The following is a 13,488-nucleotide window of genomic DNA, read 5'->3' on the forward strand; positions in this document are numbered from 1 at the left end:
TCGATATCTCTATTATGGAATGGCCAGCAAGAAGCCCGGACATGAATCCCATTGAACATCTGTGGGATGAATTAAAGAGACGAATTCGAGCAAGAGATCCTGCCCCAGAAACACTTAGCCAGCTGCAAGATGCAGTCCAAGAGGAATGGGACAATATACCACAGCATGTGATCGTGACTCTCATCCGATCGATGAAGAACCGCATAACCGCGTATGGAAGCAGTAATTAGAGCTCGGGGAGGGAATACAAGTTATTAAATAAACGTTTTTTAGCTTTTGTTTTCATTTACGTGTGTTGTTTTATCCATTTCCTTTATACTCCATACGGAATAAAAATGACTCATTTAACAAAATACGAAACCTATGAAAAATTCATTTAAATTTAGAACATTAACATTAAGATTTGATAAGCTCATATTACTCACTATTAAACGACATTTAACATTTATTCCTAAATGTACACATTTTTCTGATAATCCTGACAAAACGTAAACTTGCAAGGTGTTTCGATTTTTTTGATGAGAAGTGTATTTGACATTTAGTGAAACTTACAGTTCAATTTGTCAAAAAAGTTAATGTGACATGGTACCAAAGTGTATACATATTAATGCTTGTGACCGTACCCACATAAGTAAATCGTAAAGTTCTCGAATTACCTAGAAAAGTAACTGCTAAACACCTATTTCTTACCTATCCCACTTGACCATGGTCATGGAACCTAGATCTATAGCTGACGAGGTGTAGATGTGTAGGTATAACTCTGCCTACTCCTTCTGGAACACACGCGTGATGTATCTATCACACACCTTCATTTTAGCTATAAGTAAACTTAGTACAGAAGTACCAACCAGAGCAACCTTGGTGTCAGAGTTATTACTGAGCCGCCAAAGGCCCCTGACATGGCTCATGTACTTCTAACGAGTACATACTTTCATCAGTAAGTAGTAACCGTGACCAATGGCTTAACGTGCCTTCCGAAGCACGGGTCATCTTACTTTCGGACAATCACGTGATCAACCTGTAATGTCCTAACCAAACTATCACAAAGTGATTTTTTTGTGATATGTCCCCATCGGGATTCGAACCCGGGACCTCCGGATCGTGGGCCCAACGCTCAACCACTGCACCACGGAGGCCGTTAGAAGAGTACTGAAAAGTTCCATTGAATTAAACTTGTAACACGCTCATTATAATACCACGGCTATAACGCATGCCATTAATTACCATTAAAAAAGAATATCTAAACTCCCTGTCTAACTTACAGGTGCAGGTACAGGCTACGTGAAGAAAGGAAACATTAAAAAAGATGAAAGCACGTTTCAAATTATAATAATACTATCACTAATCGTCAATCTGTACCCTTGTTTTAAATTAATTCATTGATTGGGGGTGACGTATTAACGAGGGGAAGTTTATAAGGGTCCATTCACAATGGTGCTGCTCGGCTTAAAATTGTGTGGAGTGACAAAGTATAGTAAATGCTTTGTTGTGCCTTTCGGTTAGCTCGCGTGTAGGTACTTAGGGTTTTGTATGGTCTGACTTGAATCAGGGATGTTTGGGAGCTCCGTAACAGTAACCGACACTATCGGATATCCGATATAAAAATCCGTAAACGTAACCGAATCCGAAATAAAAAATTCGTACACCAGAAGCCGCGCGCAGGGTTGTTTTTTTCTTCTTTTTTCGTCATAACATAGGTATATAACTTGTTGTTATAAATAGGTAAAACCACTTTATCACCTATTTGTATTTTAGTTTTAAAATTCCTTAAAAAAATAGTATCAGTAGGTAACCGTAATTATCCGATACTAACGGATAATCTGAAATATTTTATTATCCGTATCCGAAACAGTATCCGGTAAAATAATAATTCTTAAAATGTGTATCCAATCCGTAACCGAAAGTTCATATCCATAACATCCCTGACTTGAATCATCACTAATTTAAGGGCCACGCTCTTGTCGGTGTAGCATCCTCCATGCTACTTTTTAGGAAAAAATAGATAGTGGTTTCCCTCTTACCTTCTACCCCGCAGTACTCTGTCTCACGCGACACTCGCGCGGTATGCTGACTTGAATGCACACCCAAATTACCTACTATTAAAAATGCGAAAATTACCCATTATCTTTTCCCGCCTAAACCACGGCTAATTTGGATGATAATTGACGCATACATAGATCAAAACGAAACCCAGAGACGGACATTGTATAGGTAGTATGGTACCTACTTACTGGATAATACCAAGGATGGATGTAATTAGAGTATTTACGATAGGGACGGACTTAGTGCTTGTTGCGATGTGTACAAGTACGTACGCGGACGAAGTCGCCAGTGAAAAACTAAGTAGTTTTATTATGAATTAGGTACAAAAGTGTAAGTGTAATGTAAAGAATACTTATATCAATCTGTATGCGAGTAAACTCGGCAGCACTCAACATAACACCGCAAACATGACTAGCGTGAGTGTGTATGAGGGTTAACCCTCTCCAGGCGCGGGGCGCGTTGCCGTGCGCCGCCGCGCCGCGCCGGCCGCGTCGCTCGATACGCGCGGCCCGCACGGCACCCTTCAGTACCAAGCCGGACGCACGCACCCCCGGTTTCTAACCCCGCTGCTCTAACGTCTAAACTAAACAGTAATAAATTTGCTAGCAGAAAGAAACAAAATAAAAACACTTTTTCGAGAAAAAGATCGACTTTTTAGTGTTAAGGAATGAGCGCGTTTCACTCGTGTAAACACTTTCGTTCGAAATACAAATTCTAAATTCGGGAAGATTTGTTTTACGGTGACTTGGCGAAAAGACTCGTTTGTTTCTTATTAACTTATCAATTTGCTTTTGTTGACACTCGGTGTTCTAAATCTATTTAAACATTATTTTTCGCGGTAAATGCTTAAGTATTTGGGATTTGGTAAAAAAAAGTTCTGCAACTATGGTGTTGCTAAGGTGGAAAAATATCGCAATATATTATTTTTAGACCGCTTAGTATAATTTAGCTTAATATCCCTGCGCTCCTGGAAACTCCTGGAAGAGACAACGTCAAAGTTTCAATAGGTAGTTAAATATAAATAGTCGAAAATAAATCTTTAGACAATGAATGAGATAGACCTTATTAAGGAGGTGGAGAAACGGCCAATTCTGTATGACAAGTCAGTCAGCGGCTTTAATAAGACGAAACTTCGTGACGAAGCTTGGAAGGACGTACAAGAGGCGCTCAATGTCTCCGGTGAGTTCATCACTTTGTTTACCTTTTAAAGTTGTAAAGATTAACGGTATTTATTCTTAATTGCCTTTAAATCGGAACAACGTAGTATATACCCCCTCTGGCTGATTGAAGGTCTGTGCCCAGCAGTGAGACGTATATAGGCTGTTTATGTTATGGACATAGTTTGTTTAACAAAAAGGTTTTAAATTTATTCCTAAAAACATTTGATTTGATGGTTTGATTGTATGTGTTACTTTTATACCAGAAAATGTATGAAAAAGCAGATATTGTAACTTAATAATTATTTAGGTAATGTGGTTACCACAGAAGCGGAGTGTAAGAAACGGTGGCGGTCACTCAGAGACTCCTTCATTAAGTTGCAGAGGACTCACGGGGGGCGGACGAGGTGGCCATACCACTATGCCATGAGGTTCCTTCTGCCCCATGTCGAACCAAAGAGCGAAGTCACGTATGTATTGATATTAGAGATGCACCGTATAGACGCCGACTAGTAGACGTAGACTAATATGCGTTAAATAAAATAGCTTCAAAATGTAGAAAATGGATACTTGAAATAAAACTCAATGAATAACAAACTAATAACTAACGAATAAACAAATAACTAACTAAAATATTGACATAAATTAGACCACCATCTCCCTCTATCGTTATCCCTTTATCACAGGGTCCGCTAACCCAATCTGAAGATTTCACAGGTCCGGTTATTTACAGAAGATATGACCTTCCAACCCGAAAGGTAAAATCCCAATACAGGTTAGATCGTATTACTTCCAAAACGCATTTCACGTGAGTGTGGGTTTCCACGCGATGTTTTCCTTTACAGCTGAGCAAACATGAATTCGAAAACAAATTCAAAAATCATTGGTTTAGGCCCGGAATTTGAACCTGCAACCACACGGTGAGAGTCAAACGCAATTTTCACGAAAGAATAAGGAATATATATCTCCGTGGCCGCGAATGCAAATAAATATTTGTTCGAATTCAGTAGACTATAAATTTTGTTGGTACTTACCTGTCAAACGAAGGTGAGGTGCATTTCCTTTCTCTCCAAATAAGGTTATTACTTATTAGGTCGACGAGTATCCAGGAACGACAATTATAAGCACAATGCCTGGTACTTATTGGGGAGTAGTCAATTCCATCCCACGCGATATATATCGCGGGCTGAGAGTTCCACGTCAGACCTCTATCGAGAAGTCATCGGACTGACCTCTTTAGCCATCCGAGGGTAATTGTCTGCGGCTCGCGATTGGTTCGGTACACACATTCAAGATAAGAATGAGGGTAGGTTAGGAGGCACCAACATTGAAAATATAAGCAATACCGGGTGTTAGTGACATCGTAAGGAAAACTTTGAGGGATAATTCATAGTTGATATCAAGTGGAATTTTCCGTCGCAAATGTAAGGAACTGAAAATAATTTAAAAAAAATCACAAAAATAATCATGAATTTTCCGTTAGGAAAATCCACTTGATATCAACTCAGACTCATGGTCTGAATTATCCCCCTCAGTATTCGTTACGATTTTACTAACATTCTGTATATTTGGCGTAACCACTCCGCATGTACCTAGGTTATAATATACGTTATTGCTATGAGTGACGAACACCATTTTGATGGTTGTCAACCATTTTTGTTAATGACAATATTAATTGGTGTCCTTCATAGCAATCACGTGTTCAGCGGTGAAGAAAAACATCGTGAGGAAACCGTTCCCGAGAAATGCGTTTTCGGAGGTATGTGACCTAACCTGTATGGGCTGGTTTTCCCTTCGCGGGTTGGAAGGTCCGACAGGCTTGCTTCTGTAAAACCGGACCTGTCAAATCTTCAGGTTAGGTAAGCGGAGCCTGTGAAAAACGGGGTAATGCTAGGGAGATAATGGTGTTCTTCATAACAATAGAATCTGTTTCTAGTTTTAAGTACAATCTGGGCCTCTTCAAGGCAAGAGTGAAGCAAGCAAAGGCATTTTAAGCATGTCCCACACTCGACCCATCATCAATCAGTCAGTCATGCAAGAAAAAGTACTTTAACAAAAGGCGTAAAAATAGACCTGAGGATGCCCAGGTGGACATGAACCTCCGCTCAGGGCGTCGTACTCATACGACGCCCTGTATCCTCTCAAGGACTATTGCAAAAACGAGGAACATAGGTAACAACATAACAAATACTTTATTACACAAACAGGAAATACATAACAAAAGAGAAATAGAAAGAGTACAATTATATGCTAGAAAAAAGAAGTACGTACGACCGATGACCTAACAGCCAATCAGCGTTTGTCAAATTAATTTAGAAAGACCAACGCTCCTAAATTGTATCGCCTCTAGAAAGAAGTAGAAGTCTAATGGGCCAAAATTCAAAGCTACGATCATCAACCAGAAAAGTTAAAGGAAGAATGATAAGAGTTATTTGTTTTTTTATTCATAACTCATGGTGTGGTGGTGTTCAGTGGTTATCAAATATGAACATAACTGTACTATAGCACCATTAGGTGAGTAGGATCAACACGTTTATATGCCAGACTGTATTTTTTTTTTATAAAAAATGTTGTCTATCCATCCTTTGGATTTTTTTATTTTTATTTATTTTCTTATATTTCTTATTTGATTGTTGCGAATCAAGGGTCTACTTATTTTACCAAGTAACGAAAAACGAGAAAAAAATATAAATATCCGCCTTTATTGTGAAGTCTGTTAAAAGGCGTCGATAGCATTATATTGATGATGATAATGATGCATTATATTATTAAATTGGCAAACAGTTCTAATGATGTTTCTTTCTGTATTCTGTTTAACTGACTTCATAAAAGAAGGAGGTTCTCAATTTGATGCGAATGTATTAGTTTTAAGGCCTTCCCTTCCAGGATAGGGACAAAATAGGCTAGAAAAAAAAATACAAGCCCTGGACTTTTACATTCTCCTGATTAGATAGTTTTACTCATTATTAGGTGCTTGTTTATTTCTTTATTGCCCAGAAACAAAGTACTTACAAATAAATGATGTGATCCAGCCGATTTCGGCTACGGCGACTGCTTCAACTCCGACGTTCATGTGCTCGCATGAAGCCAATCGTGTTGGGAAAGATCCTCACACATAGCGGGCATGTGAGCACACCATTTAAATATGTTCTTATGTATAATTGATCGCCGCAGATGTTCGGGCTTTCAATTCATCGCGCTTGGCATCAAGCTCTAAGCGCCATTGACGTTCAAAGTCATAACCAAAGTCATAATAATCCAACATGTACAAAGGCGAGCTTAACTCAGCTTTTTTCGACGTGACCTATTGTAGATTGGCCTCGGATAGCATCCACTACATAGCCGGCCTAACTAGTACCGTTCATGGTTGCAGCGAGCACCAACCAAGCAGTGAAGGCGCAACCAAACACGGGGACCGAGACATAAACTATCGTCTGTTCTCACACTGTCTCGCCTCGCCGGAAACCCACCTTGAGGATTCCAATAACCCCTGTGCGGAAGGCAAGTCCGAAACTGCGTATGTATCTTATTACATGTCTTCTGTCGTATCGTATCATCATTATCATTGCATCAGCTTCTCAACGGAAAAATCCTGATAATCCAATCGAATACAGTTCTGGACTTATGCGCAAGCGAGGCAGAACAGACAAAGACGCATCGCGGACGCGTACAGAAGAGGCGCAGGCACAGTCGCGTCCCCCTCCCCCTCCCCCCAATCTACCTGGGTAGATCTTTGAACACCGGTGGCCAATCTTATTTCCATTAACGCAATAATATCCTTATCTTTCTCTTGGCCTTTTTGCAAATATCCAGTTGAAAGTTTACTTAAGTTGGCGATATACATAAGTTCTAACTGGATATTTGCAAAAAGACAAAAGATTCTAGGATATTTTTGCGTTTACAGTAATGATAATGACTTCCGATGTTGGAAGAATTAACCACTTGTAATGTTTTGGGCTTTTGGGTCCCGAGACGCTTTTATAAAAGGGCGCATATGGGCGACGCGTCTACTTACGTCTCTTCTGTCTGTATTGTGCCTTACGTGGCTGGTACCCTTCATATTATTGCTATCATAAACACCTTCGTCCACCACCATATCATGAGATCCTAATTCATTCATATCAATAGCCAAATTCTAACACTATGCACGAACATTAACAGCACCATGAAATATACTTGTCGTCATTGGACAGTGAGATTATAAAGTACTGCTTTGTACTAATTGAGTTGTAGTACCTAATTGGGTAGTTTCCTAGGTCAAAGATAAATTATGATAATTTCTGATTAAGTACTAAATAAAGACAGATCTAAAAAACGTTTTCTTTTTTTCTATTTAACCATAAAGAAAAATGTTATAATAAGTGCGACATTTTGTCACATTTTCTATGACGTCACAGGTTGCTTTTTCATACAAACTCCACAGTAATTTGTTGTTTTGACGTTTAGTAAAAAGTAACCGATTTGACTAGTTGGAAACTACCCTATTTATTGTCAACCGTTCTCCCGAAAAAAAACTTGTAGTTTCAGACAGGCCAGGCCATTGGAAAAGATGCAGTTGATAAAGTACCTAACCATAAGTTTTTTTTTTTACAAACTACAGTCTAGGTAGATCTACTTCACTTGCTGAGAGTTCTCCGTTCCCATTTCATTGTTTTCCTTTTCATGATCATATAACTGTCATTTTTTGATCTGACTGTCAATCCTATCTTGGTTACCATTATCATGACATCAGCAATAATGCAATTTGACATTTGCGCATATAAAAGTTAGTCCGCAATGTCACAAGTGTCAAATAGCAAAATTGCTTTATTGGATGATTGCTTCAATGTGTCCTTTTTAACCCCCTGTTCATTTGTTTTCAGTATCAAAAGAGAAATCGACGACTCGGACGCCGAAGAGGAGTTACGGCAGCGACAGATCCAAGCGCTGCCCGACCTCTCTTTCCCCGACACCAAGTACGAGGAAGACGACGAATCACAACCCTCGCCGAAAAAAGCGCGCCTCAACTCCGTCGACGAAGAAAACCCTTGCCTCTGCAACAGAACCGACCCCGACGAACTGTTTCTCCTCAGCTGTGCACCAATCATGAAACGGCTCAACTCTAAACAAAATGCCGTAGCCCGACTAAAGATCCAACAGGTCCTGTACGAAGCCGAATTCGGCCATCAAATGGAGTTACCTTACGTGACTCCCGCTAGCGAATGTAGCTTCGATAATATCGAGGGTAGTGTAGGGTAACTAACTTAAATTTAAATAAAATATAAATACTTACTTATATAAGAATACACCGCCAAAACCTTGCCAGGATTCAGGAGATGATTAGTCTAATTACGAATTAATTTATTTAGAGTCCAAATGAGAATTGCTATGGTAATATTTTTGGACGTGGCTAGAAAATGTACGGAGAGTGGAATAGGGATATGGCTGGTTGAAACCAAGGCAAGCTATTTGTTAAATGAGCAACAATTGAAACAGCAGATACGTCATAAATTGCAGCTATCCAGAGTTGATGAGGTCGGTAATCTACTGCACAACCCACACGATGGAAAAGAGAAGCAGCTATCCTACCCGCAATTGCCAATAGTGCTGTAAGAAAGTATAGTACTTGAACGAAACGTAATTCCAGTCAAGTTTATTAATAAATCAAACGAAATAGTCCACAAATCAATATTTTAATTATTTCAGATTCGCTAACTTGCACACGCCATTGTATCATAAGCATTGCCGAATTTAATAAAATTTTATTCCGATGACGTTTTTTTTGTTTTATTTTAGAGAAAAACGGATCATCACTAATTTAAGAGCCACGCTCTTGTCGGTATAGCGTTCTTGTCTAAAACACTCTCCATGCTACTTTTTTTTAGGGAAAAATAGCAGTACTGTTAGTAATATTCAGAAGCGGAGGACAGGAGTCCTAGTACGGCTTTGAAATAGACTATTCTGGGCGCCATCTTGGCATCCAGGCAAGAGGGAAACCATTGCCCTGGTTTAACAGTACTGCTGCCCTCTGTCAGGTTCCAGGTTACAATCCCTGTGACTTACCACTTCCGTCTCACATTGCCGTACCGATGGCTCCTATCTCCGCCTCGGCAACCGTTGAGGTCTTCACCCGTATCCCTGGGGAAGGATTGAAATTTATACCCCGTAGGTCTGGGTCCCTATCCGAATTCAGCCACCATCTCACTCCGGCCCGGCCTACTGAAGTCAGAGGCGCCCACTCCCGCGGCAAGGACGGGTTTTTGGTAAGGAAATGTTTGTGGGAAGCAATGGGTTGTGACGGATTTTCTATTTTTCTCGTGGCTTATTCTAGGTGTGTACCTAAGCTGGTATCAACTACTTTACCGGAGATTATAACGGGTTGTTTGTTTGTATACTCCTTATTGCTTTAAAATACAAAGGAAAACACATAATTTATCCTTACATAAAGCATAGGCGACCTTATCCCAAAGAAAGATACTCAGTGGGCCGGTGTTAACACGCAATAAATAATTGCTAACTATGAGTTACAAGTAAATTGAATGTATACTTATTACTAATATATAATATATATTATTATATACGTACATAGACTACTTATTATTTATTTATTACATAAAAACTTGTATTACAAGATGTAAACATTATATTGTAGATATATATAGTACTACACCCCAGCTCAAAGTCGATGTCCTATAAAATACTTCTTCAGTAAGTAGAGCTTTGTTACTGTACAATGGTATGCAACGATTGTATATTATGCAGTATAGTCACGTGAGTATTTCTAATTCAATTACTTGTTTTAGTCGCGGTGTTCAGGTCCTAACAAACTATTCGTTAAATCTTAAATCATCATCATCATATATCATCCAAGCCGTGTGCGGCGACGGCGACTCCTAAATGTCTATCCCAGGTCGACGATGACATTAAATACCACATTCCTTAGTTATTTCCTTAAAATACAGTGATGGCTCATATAATGTATTGCTGACTATGCCGCAAATTCTGACCGCTGCTGTGAAATACGTACCAACAGAAATGTCTACTGCATAATTAACAAATTGCAATATTAAGTACTTACTTAGTAATAATAATAGACAACTATTCATGAAGACGTTACACAATTAATTAATTGACGCGCCAATAAATATACAGGGTGTTGGTTCATCTTACTTTTTGGACAATCAGGTGATCTTTTTGGACAATCAGGTGTAATATCCTAAACAAACTAGGGATCACAAAGTGATTTTTGTGATATGTCCCAACCGGGATTCGAACCCGGGACCTCCGGATCGTGAGCCCAACGCTCCACCACCGGGCCACGGAGGCCGTTACTAGATAAATCAAAAACATAAACAGATGCCTATACGTCCCACTGCTGGGGACAGGCGTCCCCTCAATCAACCGGAGAAACTGGATTAGATAAAACAGGACAGTAAGAACAAATGTGTTAAAGGTTGTGATATACAGGTTTTAGTGACATTGTAACTGTAACCAAAACTTTGAGGGATGATTCAGACTACGATTCTGAGCTGATATCAAGTGGAATTTTCCGTCGCAAAAGTATACGTATAGAACTGAAAATAATTTAAACTCAGAATCATGGTCACTAACACCGTGTATGTAAAATTCCATAGTACAGCGTGTCTGGTGCCTCGTGTTTCATGTAGTTACCTACCGCTTCTATGAAATCCCTTATCTTATCACAGATGACTACAAATACAGGTCAATCAATACTGGAACTCGATGTAACGTGGGCGTAGTAAACTGTAACGTAACGTGGGTGATGAAAATGTCGATTACTCTTATAAAACCTTAGAGACAAGTAATATAGTACGAGAGCGGACCGTAGCAAACCCTACGTCATGGACTACCACGATGGAAACAGTTTATAGTTGTCACTGCTTGAATAGGCTTTCTAAAAAATAGGGTTGCCTCACCTAATCCTGGAGCGTTTTGTGTAGGAGTCAGTTAAAAATTGTCATCTTTTCAGTGAAATTTACCTCATCGGATAACACCTGGAGACCTGGCCCATTAGTGTATTTATTAACTCGCACGATCCGGAGGCCCCGGGTTCGAATCCCGGTGGGAACATATCACATTATCACAGTTACGACATACGAAAGTAAGATGATCCGTGGAAGGCACGTTAATCCGTTGGTCCCGATAACTATTTACTGATGTAAGTGAGTAATCGTTACATGAGCTATGTTAAAGGCCATGACACTAGGGTTGATGAGGCTGGTATTCCACCTCACAACCCACACGATAAGAAGAACAGAAGATAAGTGTTTTTATTGCTTCACTTTGTTTTGATGAATTGTACCTGGGTGTAACAACAAGGGTCATCATTTATACTTACCCATAAACTAAAATAAAAGATCCATATATTATGTCTGTTATTCATGAAATTAGAAGGTTAAACGAAGGCAACTCTGTACAGTGCTATCTATATTTTTTGGGTAACGTAACCTGAAATGTCCGTAATTGTCCCTAATTGAGTGTCCCTTTTTAATTCGATATGTGATATTTGAATAAAATGTGCAACATTGACAACTATTATAAGTATTAGTGCAGTTTCCTTTGGCAAACTATGCGCCAACATCACATAGGTATAGGTAACCACTTTTTCCCAAGTTTCACGGTTTCCCAAGATACAGGCTCCGCCTAGTTTGGGAACCTCTGTTCATTTGGATATATTTTTAATATAAGTAAGTACCCATCCTATTTTATGTGCCTCATTGTATTGTTTTCTGGTAATAAAAACATTTTTCATTCATTTCACGTGTTAAATAATACATGATTTTACAATGTAGGTAACTGACACGTAACTGACAAGTATATGGTGTGTTGTGACAAGGTTGTGAAATGACTTTCTCCTTTCATTTGAAAAGGAAATGAATCGACCCGTGGCCCCTTCGAATATACATATACTTAAGGTATCTGCAATACCGTTTTTACCATAAGGGCAGTCGTAGGTCGTGCCCATCCTCAGGAGGCCTCGAAAGACCGATAATTTCTTACTTACAGATCTAATTCTCAAAAAAGTCGGGCATATAATATTTTTTGCAAGTACGATATGAAATAATTTCTAACCTTACGTAAGATACTTCGTATTTTTACGGTTGAATAATGAACCAAGAAACCAACAGCAAACTAATATGATTAATGAAATAAAGAATATATTGATTATAAAAATGTTTGTAAAGTTTGTTTTGTTTACTTTCCAAAAGGGCCCCAAATTCTTGTGTACCCCAGCACCCCAGCATAATTTAAGACGACGGGTGTCTGTCATTATTCAACAGATTTAAGACACAAGGAAATTCCACTTGATATTACATAAACTGCCTATATACGTCCCACTGCTGGGCACAGGCCTCCCCTCAATCAACCGGAGGGGGTATGGAGCATACTCCACCACGCTGCTCCAATGCGCTTGCACTTGATATTAACTCACAATAATGAGCTGAATCATCCCTCTCAGTATTCGTTACGACGTCACTTACTCCCTGTACAAGTAAAAGGTAGCAAGACAAATAGGTATAGTGACACCGTAACGAATACTGAGAGGGATCATTCAGACCGGAATGATTGACATGACATTTGTCGGAAAATTCATGAAAATTTTAGTGTGTTTTTAATCAATTTCAGTTCCATACTTTTGCGACTGAAAATTCCACATGATATCAACTCAGAATCATGGTCTGAATCATCCCTCAAAGTTTTCGTTACGATGTCACTAACACCCTGTATAGCCATTCTTAAGTGATGCGCTTAGGAACAAACATAATTTATTTAATTACCCAGATCTAGGCAACGTGCTTACCTACTATCCTACTTACTATGTCAGTAAGTAAATAAAATATTGATTTGCTAATGCGATATCAGCATTATTTAAGTACCTACAACCTATTAAGCATTACATTTTAATTGTCTAAAAACATTTGTGGTATGTCTATTACAGCGTTAATGTACAGGGTTGGATTTCATTGACAACAATTTTAATTAATTAAGGTTGAGGACAGAAGAGTCAAGATGATTAGACACTTAATAAGACACAATTAATTTATTAAAAAGGGAAAATAGAGGGAAAGAGAGGAAGGGGAAGACCAAGGAGAGCTTACAAGGAATGAATTAAAGAGAAGGCGAACAAGCCCAGTTGGACGCGAACTTCGGCTCAGAGCGTCATCTGAATAGATGATAATTTGAAAGAATTAATCGACCCTGGTTTGTCGATAGCGATAAGCGCTGAATGATAATGAATGAATGGTAATCGTCGACCACGCCGATGGGGTCAGTATCAAGGTTTGGA

General features: G+C 39.1%; 1 protein-coding gene across 4 annotated transcripts; it reads left to right on the forward strand.

Annotated features, from left to right (window-relative positions):
• The first annotated feature begins 2,522 nt into the window (after nucleotides 1-2,522).
• LOC126368975 (transcription factor Adf-1-like) lies at nucleotides 2,523-8,589 on the forward strand. 4 transcript variants are annotated; one of them, XM_050013248.1, is made up of 4 exons: nucleotides 2,523-3,222; nucleotides 3,511-3,670; nucleotides 6,574-6,717; nucleotides 8,063-8,589. In XM_050013248.1, exons 1-4 carry the CDS (start codon nucleotides 3,090-3,092, stop codon nucleotides 8,436-8,438), a joined length of 813 nt encoding a protein of 270 aa, XP_049869205.1. In that variant the 5' UTR covers nucleotides 2,523-3,089; the 3' UTR covers nucleotides 8,439-8,589. The 4 variants fall into 4 exon arrangements, with proteins under 4 accessions (XP_049869205.1, XP_049869206.1, XP_049869207.1 ...); XM_050013249.1 differs by having other exon boundaries at nucleotides 3,529-3,670; XM_050013250.1 differs by lacking the exon at nucleotides 6,574-6,717.
• The last annotated feature ends 4,899 nt before the right edge of the window (nucleotides 8,590-13,488 follow it).

Source organism: Pectinophora gossypiella, chromosome 8, assembly GCF_024362695.1.
Source record: "Pectinophora gossypiella chromosome 8, ilPecGoss1.1, whole genome shotgun sequence".
Lineage (NCBI taxonomy): Eukaryota > Metazoa > Arthropoda > Insecta > Lepidoptera > Gelechiidae > Pectinophora > Pectinophora gossypiella.